Source organism: Haemorhous mexicanus, chromosome Z (genome assembly GCF_027477595.1).
Source record: "Haemorhous mexicanus isolate bHaeMex1 chromosome Z, bHaeMex1.pri, whole genome shotgun sequence".
Lineage (NCBI taxonomy): Eukaryota > Metazoa > Chordata > Aves > Passeriformes > Fringillidae > Haemorhous > Haemorhous mexicanus.
This window is the reverse complement of record NC_082381.1, coordinates 88,368,616-88,391,693: the sequence shown is the minus strand read 5'-3', so window position 1 is coordinate 88,391,693 and position 23,078 is coordinate 88,368,616. Positions and strand designations below refer to the sequence as shown.

Sequence of the window (23,078 nt, the reverse complement as noted above, 5' to 3'; positions counted from 1 at the left end):
GGTGAAGGTCCAGGCTACAAGGACAGTGACCACGACTCCACAGACACCCACCACACATCATCTGACCACTGGGTGATTTGTAGCCTGCATTAGATGTCACTGGCCAATTCACAGAATCACAGGATGTTTGGGTTGGAAGGGGCCCTAAAACTCATCTCTTCACAACCCCTTGTCATGGACAGGGACACCTTCCACCAGACCAGGTTGCTCCAAGCCCCATCCAATCTGCCTTGAACAATTCCAGGGATACGGAATTATTGCAGTTCGGCAAGAACAATTCAACAAAGATTCAGCAGCCATCAGGCAGACACACAGTGCTTATTCCTCTAAGAAGGATTTGGGCTCGAAGGGGAAAATAAGGTCAGAAAACTGGTTTTTCTAAAGCAGAGACTAGGCAAACTCCCAGGACAAGAAACATAATTTTACATTCCCCAGTGTGGGTAACTGAGGCAGCTGACAACCAGAACCAAGAGTAGCTGTGGATACTTCTCATGCCTACAAACACCTGGAGGTGACCAGACAAGTGGTCACTTGAACCTCCTGCCCCCTGGTCTCACCCTGACCTCTCCACCTGGCTCCAAATCTGGGATCAGCAGCAATTACCAACCCAATGTGGGTGCCTCACAGCTTCAGCCAGTGAGGTCCTTGAGGGGCTGTAGAGGCACAAGCAGTTAATTATTGATTTAGCTGAGGTTGAAATCACCCTGGTGGGAGCATAATGATGGATGTGCAAGCAGAAGTTTTGCTGTTAACCTCACAGTTGCTAGAGATCTCGGAGAACTGTCTGGGTGGAAGCTCTGAGAGGACCAGGAGGGTGAATTCAGTAGCCTGGTCTGCACACAACCAACCACAATCACCATTTTGTCCTGGATGTTTGCCAGCACTACCCAGGTGACAGAGCTGTCTTCCTCAACAATTAATTTTTATTGCTGTCCTTCCTATCTCACACCTTTCTGGGTTCCCAAACACGTGTCAGGGTGTCAGCTCAGCTGGGTAACAGCAGTTTATCATCACCTTAAAGACCTGTTATCCCATGAACCCAGACATAGCAAAACATCATTACCATCCTCAGCCAGACCATGCAGCGAGCAAGGGACAGACCTGCCATCTGCAGGACACACAGACAAGGGGAATTAATCACCTGAGAATCACAAACCTATCTCAGTCCCACAGAGAGGCACTAGAAGGGACACAAGGGACCACAAAGAAGCAAATTAATTCCCTTGCTGGCTTGCCTGTTTGACCCAGCCCTGCAGACACCCCGTGCAGTGCCCAGAGGAAGCAGCTCTCTCTCGGCAGCCTTGCTCTTCTGCAGCAGTGCAGGAGTTCCTTGTTACATTCATTTTATTCCTGCATGTCCCAGTACTGTGGGAATCTTGAGCCAGCAATGTGCCCTTTGTCTTTATGAGTGTGCACAGGAAACCTTGGGCTACCTTGGGAGTTTTGGAGACTGAGAGTCCTCCCACTGAAAAGGAGACAAAGAATCCATGTCCTCTTAGGGCATCCCACCCCGAGGCCAGCAATCCCCTCCTCCCTACAAGGAGGTGGTAGGAAGAGACAGGATCAAGCACAGCAAATCCCTACTCATCCCAGCATCCACAGCAGTGCTGATACCCCCACTTCATGGAAAAATGTATTAGTATAAATCTTCCATCCCACAGGCTGCATTTCCCATAGCACAAGTTCAGTGTAAAGCATAATGGTTTCAAGAAATCTCTCAAAATCCTATTTTTGGGCTACTTCACACAGGTGGGGATTGTTTGATGGGCACTTTGCAAACACTTCTCCACAATATGGCAGGGTCTGAGGCCCAGTACCATTCCCAAATCTGCTCTCTGTTCCAGAGAAAATGCTCATCCCACTCCCAAGACCAGGCTGAGGTGATGACTGGCACCCCAATTTTGTCTGATTGATGGATCCTGCTTGCAAATGCCATGTCTGGAGATGCCCAGCCTTGCAGCCCAGGAGGATGCAGCAGGGACCAGCTGGATTTTGCTAGCAGGATACATTCTTCTTATTTTAAATTCTGCACATGCAACATGTCCTCTTTATAAGGTGGAGGTGATCAGGGATCTATGAGGACAGGCTAAATTTGGAAAGAGGGATATAAGACAAGGAAAACTGACTGCGGAGGAAGGTGTTCCTTTGTCCAGGCACCAGGGCTGGAGGAATTCCACTTGCACTGGAAATGAAGCTGTGTCCACTGAAAGGCCAGCTTGCCTGTGAATGAATGAAACTGGGCAGGGAAAGGCAGGCAGCTAATCCTGTTTGACATCAGGAGCTTTACTGCACAGACACTCCTGGCTCACATCAGTTCAGTCCGCAGAGGGATTTTCTTGGGTGCCAGGTATTTGGCAGCAGGATGTTCTTCTGTGGGATGCCAGGACCCTGCTAGGAAGTGCTCTGTTGATGGTGTTCACCATGAGGTGGGACTGGGACCAACCATCTGCTGAGCTGGGCAAGACACTGAGGTTTGGCCTCTGCTTCTCTGAAAGCCAGGACCAAAGGATGAATGAAGCCTTAGGGGCTTCTCTCCTCCCCAAAACCTCTCCCTGAAGTGGATGTCCCTGAGCTGGTGGCAGAGGGAAGTGGACAACCTTTGGATGGAGATCAGTGCACACAGACGGCTCCCAACAGGTCCAAGGGACATGAGATATTGTAGAATCAGGGCTGGAAAAGACTTTTTAAAGGTTATCTAGCTCCAACCCACCTGCCACCTTTCACTATCCCAGGGTGCTCCAAGCCCTGCCCAGCCTGGCTTTGGACACTGCCAGGGATCCAGGGGCAGCCACAGCTGCTCTGGGCACCCTGGGCCAGGGCCTGCCCACCCTCCCAGGTAGCAATTCCTCATTCCCAATATCCCATCTGTGCCTGCCCTCTGGCCCTGGGAAGCCATTCCCTGGCTGCTGTCCCTCTATGCCTTGTGCCCAGTGCCTGTGCAGCTCTCCTGGAACCCCTTGAGGCCCTGGCAGGGGCTCTGAGGTGTCCCTGGAGCCTTCTCTTGTGCAGGTGAGCAGCCCCAGCTCTGCCAGGCTGGCTCCAGAGCAGAGGGGCTCCAGCCCTGGGAGAGTCCTCCCCTGGACTTGCTCTAACAGATCCATGTCTTTCCTGAACTGGAAGACTCCAGAGCTCTCCAGAGCTCCATCATGGCCAGAGTTCTTGGCTCTCTCCTTTAAAAGGAAGAAAGCAATGAAATCCCCAGAAAGATGGATGCACAAGAACTCGGTGGGTGGGAGAGCACGGGGGGTCCTGCAGGCAGCTGGCCAGATCCATGGTGGGATGGGTCTCCCTTTCATCTGCCCTGGGACTGAACTGCACGGATGATCAAGGAACAGGAGGAGTTAACAGACTCCCAGCCAGAGATATTCGTGGCACCCAGAGTTCGTGTAAAGTTTCATACCGGGACCCTTTACTAAATTCTTTCGGTCATGGGAGAGAAAACACTGCAACTGTTTAGTCTGCAGGGAGGTGGTGGCTCTGGCCCAGCACTCAGCATTGCTGAGCAAACACGCTGGAGAGCAAAGGGGTTGTCACCCTTCTTATCTCCTCCATCTGCTTTTCACCACATCTCTCCCACAACCATGTCCCACCCCATGGACATCCTGTACCAGTGCTGCATCCCCCTGCTGGAAATGCAGCCCTGGGATGGGGGCACGAGTGACCACTTGAAAATCTAGACCTGGAGGTGAAGTGCCAGTCTGCTAAAAAAATGTTATTTACACAAAGGAGCTCAGAAAATCTTTCTCAGAGGCTAATATTTACAAATTCTATGTGGCCAGGGAGCTTTTGCTGTAAGAAAAGTTATATTTGGCTGGGCTTTATTTTTTTTTTAGTGGATGTGAAAGATACCTTAATATTTTTTTCTCATCCCCTGCAGCATACAGGTATGAAACACCCTACATTGCCTCTGAAGCTGCCTATCGATGCTGGGAAAGCTAAGATTACAGAAAGATTACAGATTGCAGAAAACAGCATCAACCTGCAAACACCCTCCATTCCTCCATCCATGATTACCACAACGTATTTTGCTACATGTTGGCAGACTTTGAGCATCACTGTGTAAGACCACTGGATGGCATGGGCTGGAATATTAGAGATGCAAGCAAACACCTTACTCAAAACAAAGCAGAAATGGAAAGGTTTTGTTTCTACAGCCTGAAATTGTCTCCTTAGCTGGTGGACACTTTGCTCTTGCTGTCCTCACTTTCAGTCCTGCTGCTCCCCAACAGGAAGTGTTATCACAAAATGGTTTGGTTTGGAAGGGGCCTTAAAGACTATCTTGTTCCAAACTCCCTGCTATGGGCAAGGACACCTTCCACTACACCAGGTTGCCCCAAACCCTGTCCAGCCTGGTTTTATCTTTGAGTTTGGATTCCCAGCACTGCCAGACATTGTTTTATCCTCTGTTTATTAAAAAATTAGTATTTAGAGCAACAGTAATTTTCAAAAAAGGAAGCAAGAAAAGCAGAGGAATTTATCACTGGGTGGGGAAAAGGAAGCACTGTTTTGGGATGCTCAGTGAGGGAAGGAGCATGGGGGGGACACCCATGGTTGGCTGCACTGCTGATGAAGCCAGAAGGTGTGTAAAGCCAGGGCAACGTCCTCCAGCCAAGCATTGTTCATTGCTGTCCCCAAGACTTGGATGCTGTGTTTTGCATCAGTATCAGGCCTGGCAAGTTGTAGGACAGGGACCTGAAATAATTCTCAAACCTCATTCCTCACCCCTCAAGTGTCCTGTAGCTCCTCTGCTCCCAGGAACTGCCAAAGCCACTTCCCACCATCATTTTGCATTTTCTTGTTTAAATGTGAGCAGCAGGAAAAGATGAGGCTGTGCAAAATGCACACCACAGGGGAGGCAAAGGGGATGTGGAGTTTGTTGGAAGTACTCATTCTCCAAATCCAGACTCTGAAAGACAGCTACACACCAAAATACCCAGCAATGAAAAAAACCTGAGCCTAAGCATGCCTGGAGGATGCTGAGGGTGCTCAAGCTGCAGGTCCCATGGGACCATCACTCTGGGTGCCACCACAGCAGTCAGGCTCACTTGGCTGGAAACTGAATCTGGTACAGAAACTTGTAGAAGACTCAGCTAGGAAACCTAAAAACAAGAGATTTCCTGCTGGAGAGCACAAGAGCATCCGCTGTATGCTATGGGCCTGTGTCCAAGTAAAGCCAGGGATGGGCAAAGCACGATACCTCATGTTCCCCCTTCTCCAAGAAGAAAAAGAGGTACTGCCCTCTCCAACAACCTTCTAACCAAATCCCATCTTTGGGCTGATGCTGACACATCCACCTGCCCTGGCCTTGGCACAGGAACTGATGTCCCTGGCACCTCCTTCTCCACGGTGCTCCTGTCTCAGCAGGACACTTCACTCCCTGAAAAAATGACAGGGGCGTGTGGGGTTTGTGGGATGAGTCCCAGGTAGGGTGATTCATCACAGGGGCTCAATGAACCCCAAAACTCCTGTCCCCAGCTGAGGTGAAGGGAATCAGTCAAGAGCAGGGCTGAGCACAGCAGGGTGTCTGTGGGTATGGGGAGGAGGGATGCCCCAACCTTGCAGCATCCCAAAATCCCCACCTTGGGGTGGCTGCAGCAGCTTGAGCTGGATTTGGGCTGGAGCAGGCAGGAGCAGATGGTCTGTGAGGAGGGTGCCTTGGGCCAGCTGAGCCCCGGGGCTGACAGGAACATGCTTCCACATCCCGTGGGTTTGAGCCTTTTGGGAGTAAACAAGAGAGTAGGAGCTGATGCCAGTTCGGTCCGATCTGGAGAGGTCTCAACACTGAAGTGTCCCCCTGCCTTTCCTCACGTCTCATCAATGGATACATGCATTTTGAGTTCTTTTTTTTTTTTATTTCTGCTTTTTCTACTAGGACCCCCCAGCATCCTCACCCACCAGCAATGGCTGGGGCAGCCAGGAGCCCACCCCAGCAGGAGGCTGCTGCTTGGCTCTGTCTCAGGGCTGCAGGCAGGCTGAGCAGTCTGCAGTCTCCACCTAGAGCCCAGAACAGCCTCTGCTCCACACTTCAGCCATGCAAAGGGTATGCACGGGTCCCACCACCCCAACTCCTGCTCTGAACTCAGCTGTGCTTTTAGTAGGCAGCAGCAGTTTGGCCAGGGGGGCTCCTGACACTCTTCACCACCAACATGCACAAGCAAGAGGATGGAGCCTCTGCTGGGTCCCAGCATCACTGGGAGATGCCCAGGTTACCCAGTGCTTGGAGAGACAGTGAGACACCAAGTACCATCCCTGGGATCCCATCATGTGCTGGAGCACAGGCTAGTCCCCACCGTGGCTTTGAAATCTTGGTCCCTTCAAGGTGAAAAGAAGGCAGGAGAAGCCACACATAAATTTATGGACTAAAGGTGGTGGCTATTTTTGCACAACACATCTGAGCACTGCCAAGCATAAAGTATAAAATCTTACCAGCACATTGAATTAAAATCAAATATGCCAATCTTTAAACTGGAAGGGATTTTTTTTTTTGAAAGTTAGTCCTGCTTCCACCCAAACTCTCAACTGCACGGTGCACTGCTAGTCTAAACCAAACACCTTTCCTGTGCAGAGCCATGAGCGTGGCTGCATTGGGCAGCCTGCAGACCCCAGAGAACTGCACAGCAGTGGGGACATCCCTTGTGACACTCACTGCTATGTCAGTGGGCCTGTGACCACTTCCAGCTTCAACTCAACACGATCCTGGAAACCCACCCCCGGGCTCAGACTGAGGGCTGACGTGCAGTGCAAACCCACTGCCTGTTTAATTTAGGGTCTGGCTCAACTATCCCCAGCTGCTAGTGCTTGTGTGGCAGAGCTCCTGTCCCCATCCTCTCCTTCCCATCAGTGCAAAACTGGGGGGCTCCATTAACCCCTCCCTGACCTCAACACCACCCTCCAGGGAGGTGCTGCCCGTCGCTCCTCGGCCCCCACCACATTCCCTTTGCCATGGAAAAGCCGCAGAGGAGCCGGGTGTCTCCTACAGTCACCGTTCTGCTTGGGAGAAGTGGCGAGTTCAAAGCACGCAGCCGGACATTTAATCCAGGGCTCTCCAGTAACTCCAGCCCCGCATGGGACCCGTGTGCCAGCGGCTCCCGGAGCCTCCCGTGGCCAAGCCCAGCGCTGTTACTACGGGCTCGGGTAAAGGCAGCGCCAGCCCGAATTGATGGCCAGCCCTGCCCTTCACCTGCCGGCACAGGCTGACTGCCAGCTCGCTCCCCGGGCTCCCTCTCCTGCCTGCTGCTGACACTTGCACAAGGGTGTGTTTGGCCCCGGATGACTGTGTAAAAGAAGGGGGGGAAAAAAAAACCAAAACAAACCATAATAAGAATTAAAAAAAAAGAGAAAAAGTTACTAACATTGTAAGTTATATAATGCTGACATATGCCATTAGCAGATATATAGATAGAAACATGCATAAATAATATTTATGCAATAAGCATATATTTTAATATATGAGCAAAATAAGAAGTAATTGAATACAAGAATCAAGTGATAAAATGGTATGATAATAAATAATAAAAAAAATAGTAAATACACTGTAAAATATCGGAGAATGTCTCCAGAAATACATGCATGGGCAAAAACCAGGGAATGAGTCTCCTTTCACTATTTTTCTCTGTGCTTGAGAGCAGGAGGATGCAGCAGCTGGGGATGCTCCTCGGAGCCACCCACGGGGCTGCATTCCCCGTGCCCCTTCAAGCACTGCATAGATATATGAGTGTGCACGAATTTAGAACTGCCTTTGAATTGTCTGGGCGTATAGAAAATAAATCTCTTCAAAGCTACACAAAGCTTTTGCTGGGGGAGTCCCACAGTGATTTACAAAACCAGGACGGTTTGATGTTTATCAATATCAGAAATGTAAGGGAAGAAAGGTCTCCAAGCTCTACAATTTTCTGCAAACCCCTAAATGAAGGTGGCTACACAAGGGCAGCATCATTTACTATTTCTGTGCATGCGCTGGGCTCCTGAGGAGCTGGCATCCACTCTGAGGTTCACCACCAGGATGTTCCTGTTCTGCACAGACAGCCATGGAGAGCAGCTTGAGCCAAGGAGGCTTTCCCCATTGAATCCCCACTTCACTGGGGGAAGAGCTCATCAAACTCCTGTGGAGGAGAAACCAAAGGCTGCAATGTTGGTTCATGCACAGATCTTAAGAGATGCATGTAGTGCTGCTCTGTGAGGCTGAGCTCCCTGCTGTGGCACATGAGCACAACTTGTATGGCTTTAGGATCTGCTCCAGGGCCACTGGGAACTTTCCCCCCACCTCTCAGAGAAGCAACACTGATGTCTGCTGGGCAATGCCCTTTCAGAGACAAGTGGTACCACTCTGTTCTATGTGCACAGATTGGACCATCTGTAATTAAATTTTATTAAAAACAGCCATAGAAAGAGGACTGATGGGTTTTTGCAGTCACTGCTGGACATGGTGTACAGGTCAGATACTCTCCAGCCACACTTGGATCTTCCTGCCTCCACTTCTGCCAAACCACAAACTGTTCCTCACCAATAATGTTGAGAGGGAAAAAAAAGAATCTGCCTTTCAGCATTCACCATTAATGTAATACTTAGAAAAACACAAAACATCATAGAACCGTTAGGGTTGGGCAAGACTTCTAAGATCATTGAATCCCACCAGCTTCCATGCCCCAGTTCCCACAGTATCCACCCAGTGTCTATCATTACAATGTAGAGCCCAAGAGTGCTGAAAGGGCTGCTATGACTGGGAGGTTGTTTGCTCAGACTAAAAAGGCTCTAGGACAGGAAGAGCTTCAGCTCATTCCTCTCAAATCCTCATGCTCCACTTGGCAAACACTTCACACTGCACCCACATTTACTAGAGGAAATCTAGTAAATCTAGTAATTCCCTGTACCTCATGCCACAATGTCTACATCCCAATAAATGCTTCAACCTAAATTCTCCCCTTCCATCCCCCACCTGGAACAACAGAAATGGATTTTTGGCCACCTTCTTGGCTGAGCCTCTCTATAAATGGTCACACCAATCATCTCAAACCCAACCAAGGCCACTGAGACTGAAGTGACACCTCTGCCAAAACCCCCACTATTCATCTCAAGGGTCTAGAGGGGAAGCCATCCAAGGAGGGGCTGAGGGCACTTCGTTTGTTCAGCCTGGAGAAGAGACTGAGGGGAGACTCACTGTAGTTACAACTTCCTTGTAATGTGCAGAGTAGGGTCAGGCACTGATCTTTGCTCTGTGTGACCAGGGACAGGACCCATGGAAATGGCTGGAGCTGTGCCAGGGAGGGTTAGGATGGATATTGGGAAAAGGTTCTTCCCCCACAGGGCGGTGGGACACTGACCAGGCTCCCCAGGGAATGGGCATGGCTGTGAGGCTGCCAGAGCTCCAGGAATGTTTGGACAACATTGTCAGGGGTCATTGAGGTGCCTGTGCAGGGTCAGGGCTTACACTCCGCGATCCTTGTGGGTCCCTTCTGGCTCAGAATGTTCTGTGTTTCTATGAAATTTCTACATCCAGACCCAAGCACAGCACTGAACCAAGGAAGAGCCATTTCTGGTGCATCACGAGGTTGCAGTAAGATGATGAAGAAACCCTGTGTGGGTGTGCAACATTAGGGATGCATCAGGATATGCAACAGGGGTGTGCAATAGGGTAGGCAATAAGGCAAAACCCCCATTTGGGTGTGCAACAGGGGAGCATTAGGGTGGGCAATGGGGTATTCATTAGGGTATGCCATAGAGAATGCAGTAGGATATCCTTAGAGTATTCATTAGGGTATGCCACAGGGGGTATCCAACAGGATATACAGTAAGGTAAATCATAAGGTAGGCATTTGGGTGTGCAATTGGATGTGTATAAAGGAATGCATTAGGATATAACACAAGGAATGCTTTAGCATATACTATAGGGTATGCACTAGGGTATGCCAAAGGGAATGCATTATGGTATGTAATAGGGTGTTCATTAGGATATTCCATAGGAAACACCATGGGAAGTGCATGAGGGTATGTAGCAGGGTGCACTAGGATGTGCTATAGGAAACACCATGGGAAGTGCATGAGGGTATGTAGCAGGGTGCATTAGGATGTACTATAGGAAACACCGTGGGAAGTGCATGAGGGTATGTAGCAGGGTGCATTAGGATGTACCATAGGAAACACCATGGGAAGTGCATGAGGGTATGTAGCAGGGTGCATTAGGATGTACTATAGGAAACACCATGGGAAGTGCATGAGGGTATGTAGCAGGGTGCATTAGGATGTACCATAGGAAACACCATGGGAAGTGCATGAGGGTATGTAGCAGGGTGCATTAGGATGTACCATAGGATATGCCATGGGAAGTGCATTGTGGTATGTAGCAGGGTGTATATTAGGATGTACCATAGGATATGCCATGGGAAGTGCATTGTGGTATGTAGCAGGGTGTATATTAGGATGTATCATAGGATATGCCATGGGAAGTTCATTAGGGTAAGTAATAGGGTGAGTTTAGGATGTACCATAGGATATGCCATGGGAAGTGCATTAGGCTGTACCACAAGATATTCACCAGGGAATGCCACAGGGCATCCAACAGGATATGCACTAGGGTATACCACTGAGTATGCATTAGGGTATAAATTCTGGGATGCATTAGGGTATGCCACAGAGTATCCTATGACGTATCAAATGCAGAGTGCCTTAGGGTATGCATTAGGGTGTGAAATGGGATATACATTAGGATATGCCACAGGGTATCCAACAGGGCACGCAGCAGGGTAAGCCACAGGGCATCCAGCAGAACCAGCCCTTCTCCTCTGGCACCAAAGCAGTTCCATGTGCAGGGATGGAACTCCTCTGGCAGCAGGCCAGCAGGCTCTGCTGCTCTGCATCGGGATGTTCATTTTGTAATTTTTTTTTTTTTTAATTATTATTAAAAGAAGGTATCAGCCTTCTGTTTGATGTGCTGTTGGCTGTGGTTGCCAAGGGGAGCAGTGTACAATTACAGGCCCAGTGATGTTCACTCTAATAATACACTTGGCTCTGCATAGTTCAGATGCAGACACAGCTCTGCTATAAAGAGCACGGTTGTTCCAGCAGAGGAGTACTCCAACTTATGTTACATGTGAAGGGTTTGTGGCACATTGCTTAACACCCCCCTACTGGAAAGAAAGAAAAAAAAAAAAAGCCTGGGCATGCCAGTGAGTGAAACTATGATAAGCAAAAGCCTCTCAAAGGAGAAATACTTTCAATGTATTAATTAAGAAGGTATTTCTAGAGGCATGAAGAACTTGTGTATGTGTCCATTAAGATGTTCTTTCATGTTCCCAGACATCCAAGCTCCCTGGGCCCAGCTCACCCACGTCCATCCCAAAGGCTCACATAGCTCAAAATCGCTCCTGCTACCAAAAGACTAAACCAAACTCAATGAAGGGAAAATCAAACCCAAATCACAGAACCACAGATTTGTTTAGGTTGGAAAAGCCTTCTAAGATCATCAAGTCCACCCACTCCTCAGCAGTGCCCAGGCCACCACATGTCCCCAGGTGCCACATCCACAGAGCTTCTAAATCCCTGCAGGAACAGTGATCCATCACTGGGCAGCCTGTGCCAGGGCTGGACGACTCAGATGCCAAATGATCCCCCCAGTGCCAAGCTCCCACATGGCAGCTCTACCACCTGTCCACCCCATGGCTCCTCTTTACACATCTCTTTTGATGAGAGGTTGGCAGTACCCAAACTCAAGACTTAGCCAAGATTCTGGTCCAAAACATGGAGTGAAGTATAAATTCAAACCAGAGGTTTTCTGATGGATCCCCTTAGAGGATGAAGCGGACCATGTTGGCTGTAGGGAAGCTCTTCAGAGGAGCTGCTGGCAGGGAGAGGAATGGTGTCACAACACTCCCATGCTGCAGTACTGGCATCTCTTTTAGGATCAAAACAAGTACCCTGAGATAAGCTGTGAACATGCGCAACCCTTGAGCATGAGCACCTTGTCAACACCTGAAAATAGAAGAGGAACTGAGTTAAAAAGACAGTTTACTTCCTGTTTTGCAGGGAACAAAACCACCTTGTTTTAAGGTCCAGCAAGGTACAGGGACACTGTCTACAGGTCCTGTAGGGATGCTGACTATAGGTACAACCATGCTGGCAGGGCACCTCAACGGGTTCATACACCAGTTCCTGAGGTCCTCTGGTGGGGGTGAGCTGTTGCCATTGCAGTCCTGAGGGAAAGGGACAAACAAGCCCCTACAAAACAGGAGCATCTGCTGGGAGCAGATGGGGGGGCGAGCGGTGCAGCCCCAGGCGCCAGCAGCACGGGGAGGGATCACACTGATCCCGATTTATCACACCCCGGCACAGTAATTCCCCAGCTCGCCGGTGCCCAGCAAGCCGAGCTCCTTACGCCCGGGGATCAGATTAGTCTGAAAGGTGCTAGAGAGACACAAATCCTGCTCTGCAGCAAGCGTTTTAATAAAGGTTTATTTTTCTTTTTTAATTAACGGTGAATTATCTAAAAATGGCTGATGGAAAGTATCTGATGGTGGAAGGGCCAGGAGTGTAGCTGGGTAGTGTCCTATCATCAGTCATATAAAAATATGATTGTAACATATGGATATATATGGATATATATAGATCTCTGTGTGTGTATATATGTGTATACATATGGATATATAATAATTGATATCAATGTATTAATATATCATACACTAATGGGATATTCACATTACTTTGTAACATGACATAATATCCAATATGCCTTACTAATACTGATAATACACTGTATCAGTTCCAACATACCACATTGACAATGATAATCAACCTCCTTATTTCACACCAAGGCAGCTGCAATGACTCTTTCATGCCTCATACCTGGCTCTGTCTCCAGCCAGGGCTATCAGATCTGAACACCTCAAAATATTCCTGGTTTAGGGCTTGACCCAAGTATTTATGAATCAGTTTGAGTGCATCTGATTGTTTCATTTGGAAAATGAAACAGTGCTTGGAGAAAGTCAAAATCCTTTACTATCAGAAAGGAAATGTTAAATTATTCAATTTCACACAGCACTTTGCCTTTGACCTGTAGTGATCTGTCACCTTTTGCCCATCAAGACATTTATAAAAGATGTGCAGTTTGGGGCTGAACAAATCCCTTTTGCATATTCCTCTGTGCCTCAGCACATGAACTCGGTCACCCGCACACCCTGCTCCCTCTTTGCACTTCAGCTCTCCACAATGCTCCCATCACACTGTGACTGGCAACACGTTCCTGAGAAGCACTTTGAGTCTCTCTGGAGATAGGAGATATATTATTTATCCTACATTCATGCTGTGAAGAGCTGAATGGGAAGCCACTCAGTCTTGCACAGGATGCTGCAGTATAAATCAGTTTACTGGGTCTGTTTGCATGGGTGGAATTGCTGGGGCAAGGGAATAAAGCAAGCTGGAAGAGTCCTCCCTAACCCAGGACTGCCATCAGCATCAACTGTGGGCTAACACCCTTCTGCTCTCAGGCCATCATTCCTGGGCTTTATTCTGGATTTCTTAGATTGCTCAGCCTAAAAGGGAAGATGCAAGAGTGACCTGGTATGGGAAGAAAGGGATGCACAGGAGGTTTAGAGCTCCCTTCAGCCCCTTGCTGCTTATTCTGGGACTGATTCTGTCTGCAATTTCCCGCATTCTGATTGATATTCCCTTTGGAAATACCAATCTGGAAAAAATCACCACCTGATACAGGAAATGGGCTGATGTGTATTCTGGCCAAGGGCTTTGCAGGGGGGGAGTGGACATGGGGAGAGTTGTGTCTCACGTGCAGGCAGAGCAATGACAGAAGCAAAGTTGGACCAGTCACTGTGCAGAATTATCTGATATTGATTTTCACTATTTTACTCCTTATTTCCCTGCTTGTTGTGCTGCCCCAATGCCAACTCAAGGTACAGGTAACCAGCCACAGCATCCAAGAGAGCATCTCCAACAAGAGCAGCAAGAAGAATGAGAATATGAGTCAAAAACTAGAGTGGTGTTGAGCAACAGACTTGTATGGAGAGCAGAGAAATGAAAAGTGAGTTCTGCATGTCCCGCTCATGGTGTGTGAGGGAACAGCCACATGGAAATGCACCTTAAATTAAGGATGGAAATTCATGGTTTCAACTCTGTCTTCAGAGGCAGAAAATTGGAGGTGCATGTGACACCCTCCCAGAGAACAACTTCCCTCTCTGATGGTGGCACTGCAGTAAAACACACTCCTCCCAGCAGGCCATGGGCAGTTGAGGATAGCCCTTTTTTCTATCACCCAATGTTATTATAGAATCATCCAGACTGGAAAAGATCTCCAAGACCACCAAGTCCAACCATTAACTTCATGGACCAGTGATCAGAGCCGCTGCTTTTTCCTCCCCCCTGCAACTTTGCCGTCACTGATTGTTTTGGAGGAGAACAACCAACCAGTTCTCCACATAACAATAAACAAGTCATCCAGAATAATGAGAAAATATGCAATTATTTCAGTTTTGTTTGTAATTAGAAACCAGAATCAAACCAGGTAGTGCAGCCTAAAGCCTGCTCAGGTACCAGCCCAGTGTCTAAGACCATCAGAGTTTGGTCTTGGTGCTGCTGGTGCTGAGATGGACCCTCCACTCTAACAGCCTACACTGAGAGACCCTCCCATTAATTTTTTTTCATGCCACGGCGATGCCTCAAGCAGCTGACTCATTTCTCAGACAGGCCCTGGTGTGAGATGCCACAGTTCCATGTAGAGTTCAAGAAAAGAGAATGAAGAGCACCTTGATAATGCCCTCAGTGTCACATTATCTATGGTAACCATTGAAGATGTGCACAGACAAAACAACAGGTGCAATTTGAACTCATCAATTGGGTTCAAAAAGAATTTGGTAACAGCTCAGCTCCAAAAAAATGGCAAAACGAATTCAGATGATGCTACAGGCGTCTGAACAACTAAATTTATCTCGTTACCTGCAACATGTTGAGGAGCAGACTCCGGAATTTGGTTCCTTCCACCATGAAAAGGGCCATTTTGTCACAGAGCTTGGCTGCTGTGGAAGCAAAGCTGCGGTCTGTCACCGCTTTCTGGTATATGGTCTTGACTATCTCCCCCAGCATCTCCTCAGAGTTGGTGGAGTTCTGGGCCTCCTCCATGAAGGTGGTGAGCTTGGAGTCAACATCACTGCTGTTGTTCCTCATGCTGTTGAGAATTTCAATTAATTTGTCCATTTTATTCTTTTCAGGGTCGGTGGTTTCCACCGTGACTTCGTCCTGGTCCGTGAAAAGGGAAAGACAAGGCGTCTGTTACACAAGGAAAAAACAGATATATCAGCCCATGTCCTTGCACAAACAGCAAAGGGGGAAGGGGATTGGGAGGACATAAACAGAAAGAGAAAAGACAGCAATTTTTAGTGGCACAATGGTATAACATCAGCATTGGAAAGCATAAGCGCATGCATCCTGCCCCAGAAATGTCCCCTTTCTCCATTTCCCACACCACTCAATCCCAAAGTCCTACCCCTCAGCTCAGGGAGAAGATGAGGAGGGTCCTGAGCCAGGATGCCAAAGTCTGATCACCTCTGACTGCCTTTGGCATCTTGGACCAGTTTCTGGTGTCTGTGACATCATGATAATGGACATATTTTTGCTTCTCTTTAGAAAGTGCACTCATGTTAGCAAAATCTTCAGACAACAATCCCATAAAAATATATTTCATATACATATTTAATATAAAATACATATAAATAGACATACCTAAATATAAATATATTTTTAATATATACACTTCATGATGTAAGTTGAGATCAAAGAAGTCACATGATCCCAGCATTCAAAAGACTCTTGACTTTTCCATCTCTTGCCTGCTACACTTTTCACTTCCCATCATTACCACAGAAATTATTGATTCTTTTCAACATTTTATTATGCGTTTGCTCCTTTTTCCCCAGTGTTAGGCATGCATCCTGCTTGTTCTGGTCTGCTCTCTTCTATCCCTCCAGCTCAATCTTATACAATACAAACCTGTAGCAAATCCAGTCTCCAAGGGAGTTGTCCAAACCTCCCATCAGGAGACTGCTTATGTTGACAACACCCACCCAACAGTGGGTGCTGATGAGCTTTTTAGTCTTACAAGACTAAATTTCTGAGAAGAGCACTAAAATGAATACTCTGAAAGTCTCTGCTATACTCCCATTGCTTTAAAGAACATAAAAATAACTAAGAAAATCTCTTACACCCCCTCATGCCACATCCAGAAATAGTAAATGCTCATGCATTCAAAGGTATACATTTCCAGCACGCACTCCAATGGAATTGTATATGTTCAGGTTATTTTTGCTCTCTATTTTGGAAATCTCATTAGAGATAACGCCATGGATGCTTTTTACAGTCTGACAAAAGAATCTCAAGAGAAAGAATCTGAGTTTTACAGGGGGCAAATGGAGATATCATCTCCAAATTCCTCAGAAATCTGTGGCTGAATATTGTTTCCAAAAAGGATTTCTCCTCTGTCACTTGCATGCAATACTTTTGTTATTGTTGGGTTGTTGGAAGAAAGGGGGGAGATAAGGGCATTTCAATTCACTGCGGAGATAAATGGATATCAGCTTTAAAGTAGAGGAGTCCAACTATTCAGCACTTAAGAGTCAAAGTTTGGGATTTAGCTCTGTAGCTGCAGAGACAAATTGCCTTTTTTACATGTTTTTTTGCAAAGTGACTGAGCTCTTCAGACCAGGAGGGAGCTCATGTGTGCACCAGCCTGCCCCCATGAAAATGGGAGAGCTTCCAGTCCATGGAGAACTCAGGCTGGTAACAACCTCACCCAAGAAGTGAAGCTCAGAGCCTCAATTCTTTCAATAAAAGTATTCTTTCAATAAAATTCTTTTTCCTGAAGAAGCACAAAGACACCTCAAGAGAAGTGCTGACCCTGAGGGATTAAGGTAAATTGGGAGCATTGATGGAAAGGTCCCTTTAGCTCGCCCCACCCTTTGTACAGAGAGCGGCCATCGGCCAGACCCTGAGAAAAAGAGCAACCCAAGAAATAATACCTTTTCTTTTAGTCTCCTCCTCAGCCTGTCTTTAGAAGACTGAAGCAAATTGATCTTGGGCCTGTCCCCAGGGCGCTCGTGGGCACTGTCTTTCCTCTTGGTCTCGGGCTCAGTCTGCTGGGGCTGCTTCTCCACGGCCTCGGGGCCTCGTGGCGCCTCTGCGGGGACGTGCGCCGTGCACGCGGAGCTGTCCTCGATTTTCAGATTCTCAGTCTCTTTGGCATTTCTGTGCGTTTCTTTGTCGTTGGGCGAGTGCTTCTGGTTGTGGTGCCATCTCCGGTTCTGGCTGTAGCCGTGGTGGCCCGTCCTGCCCGAGGAGTGAGGGGCCTGGCCTCCTTGGTAGAGTTTCTGGTGGTCCCTGTTATGCTTGGTGCCACCCTGCTGATGATCCGTGTGCTGCTGAGACTTGTTCCCGCTGGGAAGTCTCTGCTGTCGCCTGGAAAGTCAAAGAAAGTCATTGAGAAGTCAGCTCGCCACAGAAAATAATATATAATAATAATAATAATAATAATAATGATAATAATGATAATAATGATAACAATAATAATAAATATAATATACAATAAAATGATATATAATAAAAAAATTTAACTCCTGTTAGCTGGAAACCAAATAGGTTTTTTAGTTTGGTTGTTTAGTTTGGTTTTTTATTTTGCGAACCGAATGACAGTGTATTAAAAAAAATTGTGGAATAAAGTCAAAGGAAGTTCACTCATTCCTTTGTGGTTCTGTTGGGCCAACACATCTGTTCCACTAAACAGCTTGGCCCTTGGCAGGGGACCACAAATGGGGAGGCAATTTCTTGTCATCTAACAACTCACACCTCTAAATTTCTTTCAGGGACAGTCATATTTCAGGTGAAAGTTTTTGTGAAGTTGGACAACACGACTTTTGGTTCCCGGGAAAAATTCTCCCAGGTTTTTGTGTTAAATTCTCTCAGGTTTCTGTGTTACTTCCACACTAACCAGGAAAAACAGCTGCAGCAAGTCAGGTAGACAAGAAATGCTGGGAGATTTTTTTTTTCTGAAGGCTTTAGAGCTCCTGATACACCTGGCCTACAGCATCACTTTCTCCTCTTGCCTCCATGGCACACTGTTGCATGAGTTTGCAGTGAGCTAGTTTAACTGCATCAGGGATTTCTAAGTGGGAAAAAAATAACTAAGAAGCAAGATACTAAGTAAACTGGTAATCTGCCCACACCAAATGGTTTTGTTTGGCCTTATTTCATACATATCCTTCGGCACTGCTACACCAGGACAGGACACATGCATGGATGAAAAGAGGACCAAACTTGGCTTTGGCAGCATGGAGAGCATGGCATCCAGGACCACAACCTCCAGAGAGAGACCAATGTGTACAGAGCTCCAGATGGATAACATGGAAATCCAACAGCCACAGAGAGGAGGAACTGCCCTCAAAGGGTTTACTCAAGAGACTACAACATCTCAGAAAGAATGAGCAAGCCCCTGAGTGCTGGCTGTAACCGGTAGCCGAGATGGCAAATCCCCAAAAAAACAACAGCTGAATGGGAGAAATCTTTGGCAGTCTCAGGCATCTCAGATTTCCAAACATGCTGCAGCGTGGCTGTCCCCAGTGGAGAAGGCAGAGCCAGAATGCCATCATCCAGGATGCACCTAAGATAGAGATGGTCCTGGCACTGGCTGCCTTCTCCAGGGCTGGGTCTTAAGCATTGGTCACCCTAAGCATGCTGGCATCCCCTGCATGATGCCTCCTTGATATTGGTCTTGGCTCTGAGAGCCCGTGGGGTGTTTCAATGCCTGCCCTTTACAAGGCTGCTGGGAGCAGGGCTAGAGGGTGACACAGGACATCTCCCCAGTATCAGCCCCAAAAACAAGGAAACATCTTTGAGTGCTGAGGCGACCACAGTGGCTTGTCTCCATATTGGTTCTGTAGCTACGATAAAACCCCAGGTCAGCCTCACTCCTTATCCCAAAACCCCACCCCAATCTGGATAACTAGCAGTGTTTACTTTAAACCCATCCCACAGCAATTAGTTTTATTTACATTACTGGCACTGCTCAGCTAAGGGAGCTCGCATGAAGGAAGCAACCATTCACAAATGCATTTCAATGGTCAGCAGTCTCCAACCCTGCCTGCCAAAGCCATCTGCCCACAGAATCTGTATTCCTTGGCATCCCCAGGAGTCAAAACTTATTTTCTGAGGCCAACTGGCTTTTAACTATAAAGAGTGAGGGCTCATGTTTAACAAATGCAGGACGAAGAGGCTTGTTCATGGCACTGGAAGGAATTAATGTTTACTCTCAGACGACCAGATCCGGTTTTCTGAGATATTCAGCGTGTGGTTTTTGGATTTTTTTCTTTTTTTTTTTTTTCCCTTGCAAACTGAATGGCAGGGAATTTAAAAAAAAAAAAAAAAAGGGGAAAAAAAAAACCAAAACAGAGATGCGAAAAGCTTTCCTGTTTGCTGGAGCCTACAAGCATTTTATGAGTACAGATTCTCCACATCAAGTTTTCCTGGCATTTCTTTGTTTCCTCTCAGTAATGCAATCACATAAACCGCTTTGTAAAGAGCAATTCTTATTAAAAGGGGAATGTCAAAATAAAAGTTAGTTAAAAACCTTAGCTGGTACTAAGGCCTCACAGGCGCAAGTGTAAAAGAGTTTTGCTTTCTGTGGTTTTGCTCTTCTCTCAGACATCTGAGTTTAACTGTTCATTGCATTTCAAGTCTCAGCTTATAAGCCAGTCAGCTTGCTACTTTATTTAATTTGTAAATATTGCACAGAAATTACAGAAGTTGCACAAAGACACAGCTATAATTTTGGAAGCAAAGGGAAATGCTTGGAAATGAGCTGGGAACCAAACTTGGCCATAAATTCCTGCAAGACATGCACATAGGGACAGTTTTTTTTCTAAAGACATATTATAAACCAAACCCTTAATGTTTAAGGGCTATGAATGAAAAAAAGGTTTAAGATTAAAAAAAATAAACTAGTAAAGCCAATGTGGAATGTGCAAGATTGTTCACTTTGGGGCTGTTGCAATAGGATGGGGGAGAGCAGGCAGCCCAGCCCCTCCAGGAAACAGCTAAAGGGTGATGTCCCCATGGCAAGAGGCAGAGCAAACACAGACCAAAGCTCTGCAGTCACTAGCCAAAGGGTGAAAATACCAGAGTTAAAAAAGTTTTGGGAAAAAAAATGCAAGAAATAAAAGGCAAAGGAAGGAGAATGGCAAATAAGGAGCAATGTCTGTGACTTGGCAGCAGTCAGGGGTTTAGACAATCATCCAGCTTTCAGGCAAAGACTCGTTGTGTGCTTTTATCTTCCCAACTCCCCAGTGAAGAAGAAAAGCCAAGAAGAAATAGGATCTGCAGGAAAGAAGAGCCAAAGCAGGGAGAACAGGGCTCACATCTGAAAACTTGACTGCACAGCATCTCAAAGCCTGGGGAGTTGGGACCACCCATGCCTGCTCTCAGGTGTCACCAAGGTGCTGGGGACACAGAGAGCCCCATGAAAGGACAAAATGGGGACCAGCCACACTCCCACTGTGGGTTGTTGGCAACAACCTCGTGCTTGTTCAAGGGCAGCACTGTAGGCGCTCAGATGGCAGCTTAAGGTGATATCCCAAGATGGTGCTTTGAGGTGACGTGCCAAGACCAGGGAACCAGACCAGGGAAGCACCCAAATGCACCACCCAACCCAAGCTTTTAGGTCTGACAGGCTGAAGGGAGGAAACTGAAGCTTGAATTACACAGCAACACCTCCAAGTAATGCAAGAATTCACCCCAGAAAAACGCTGCAGTTACTGGGAAATCATTCCTCTGTCCCCCTCTGCTCATCCTGAGCCAGAAGGATGTAGTGCCTTGCAGGGAACCATAATTCAGCTACAAGAAAAAGCATCTGGGCAGTACAATGGTTTCTTATCTCTTGACTCAATTTAACATTAAATAACTATTTTCACTTCAAAGGCCAAATTCCAATTCAGTTCAAAACTCCCCCTGACTTCAGTGGGATTTGGCCATCGGACAAAATGGAAACTAAAGAGACATTGAGAGTCACAAAGAAATTGCAAAAGTACTAAAAACCAAGGGGAGACAGTCAGGGCTGCCAAGCTGGAAATAGGATGGTATTGCTTCTGCTATTGTTTCTCCACCCATTTTTTTATTTAATTAACTAAATGAGATACCTTTCAACAGAATTTAGATCTGACAAATGTCTGTTCTGTCGGAGAAGCCTACGCAAACAAATCTAAGGCTTCAGCTGTCTCGGTGATTACCAGCCTACGTGCTCAGAAATACATGGTTCCTCTAAGTTTTTACTACATCGTTTGCTCCCAAGGAAAGGAGCAGGAAGGCACTAGTCTGGGGAAAATAACTCTAGACACGTGGACAGCTGTGGTCTAAAACACAGTTTCTCTGTCCCGTCAGCCTTGCCCATATCCCCACGAGTGAGATGAGTCTTTTGAGAGCCCCCACCATTTGTCTGGCATGTGGGGAGCTGGAGGACAATGTGGGGCTGCATTCCCCTGGTGGCTGCACAGAGATCTGGGTAAGCAATTCGTACAAAAAACTGAGAGGTGAGCAGGCACATAAAAGCATGCCCCATGAGGGGCAGCTGAGGGAGTTCAGATGGTTCAGCCCGAAGAAAAGGAGGCTCAGGAGGGACCTTCTGGTTTTGACAGGAGGATGCAGCCAAGTGGGCATTGGTTTCTTTTCTCAGGGAACAAGGGACAAGACAAGAGGAAATGGCCTCAAGCTGTGCCAGTTGAGGTTTAGATTGGATATTGGGAAAATTCCTTAATTGAAAAGTATGTCACACCCTGGCACACCCAGGGCAGTGGTGGAGTCTCCATCCCTAGAGAGATTTAAAGCTGTATGTATGTAGCATCTGGGGACATGGGTCAGTGGTAGACTGAACAGTGCTGGGGGAAATGGCTGGACTCGATGGTCAAAGAGGTCTTTTCCCACCTACACAATTCTGAGATTCTATACATTTCCAGTGGCACTTAAGACACTTACCCCCACAACACAGAGCACCTTGTATGGCCAAACAGACTGAAATCCCATCCTGGGACTGAGGGACCAGGTCTCTGCAAATACTGGTTCCTGTCTTTGGAGAACCTGTCTGGCTACTTGCCCATAATCTCAGCCAACTTCCCCATGGCACAAACCCTCCAGGACACCTTAAGCTCCTTGCAGAGCTGAAATTCTGATTTAGTCCTGCTTTTGTGCAGAGCAGAATACCTGGTGGGCACAGCCGGGGCCAGTAATTAATGACTAAAATGGACTTTCAGACACTCAGGCGACCTTCTCCACTCCTTGCATCCTTCTGGTGCTTGAATGACCACATTCCTCACTGCATTTGACAGACAGTAAGTTTCTCTGAACCCTTTTGTCTGCTTGGGCAGGGTCTCATCTCTGTGTGAGGGTCGGGAATATACTGCTAAGTCTTGGAAGTATCTCATGATCAGCTTTGTTATTAAAATGCCTGCAACTCATTAGCAACCACTGTTGCAAAGGATGGATTAAGATTACAGAATCATTGATTGGTTTGGTTTGGAAGGGACCTTAAATATCAGTCAGTTCCACCTTCCTGCCATGGGAAGGGACACCTTGCACTACACCAGGGTGCTTCAAGCCCCATCCAGCCTGGCCTGAACACTTCCAGGATCTGCTCCAGGAATGGACTCCGTGGGACCTCCCATTCCCATAATGACCCCAGACCCCTCTTATCCATGACACCCCTCAAGGCTGGGAGAGCAGAGCATCCCCAAGGAACTCAAAAACTTCTCCTGCAAATGGAGAACTGGTGGGGCTCCCTGTGGGATGTCAGGCCACCTCTCTCATCTTCTTTCTGAAAATCTCAACACAATTTTCCATTAAGGAAGGGAAATTAAGAAGGGTGCCTCTTAGAGTCACCACCAAAAGAGTAAAATTCTCAATTTAGCATGTGGGTTATTTCTGGCTGTACTAGCTAGCTGCCCAGGAAACTCAGCCTGAAGAGGGAAAGGGCAGGAAAAAGCAAAATCCTCTGAAACATCCCCTGAACAAACTCATGTCTCCAGGCCTAGTCTTTGTGAACTAAGCATATT

At 47.2% G+C, this 23,078-nt stretch overlaps 1 protein-coding gene across 4 annotated transcripts in view; it reads right to left on the bottom strand.

The window, feature by feature from the left end:
• Window positions 1-23,078, bottom strand: part of CTIF (cap binding complex dependent translation initiation factor) — a 147,082-nt gene that overhangs the window by 27,052 nt on the left and 96,952 nt on the right. For 3 of the 4 annotated variants that reach the window (XM_059873390.1, XM_059873388.1, XM_059873391.1), the window contains 2 exons: window positions 17,010-17,445; window positions 14,935-15,264 (listed from right to left, as the gene is read on the bottom strand). In XM_059873390.1, coding sequence (XP_059729373.1) covers window positions 14,935-15,264; window positions 17,010-17,445 — 766 coding nt within the window. The remainder of the gene's footprint in view (window positions 1-14,934; window positions 15,265-17,009; window positions 17,446-23,078) is intronic. The other variant, XM_059873389.1, reaches the window with a different exon arrangement.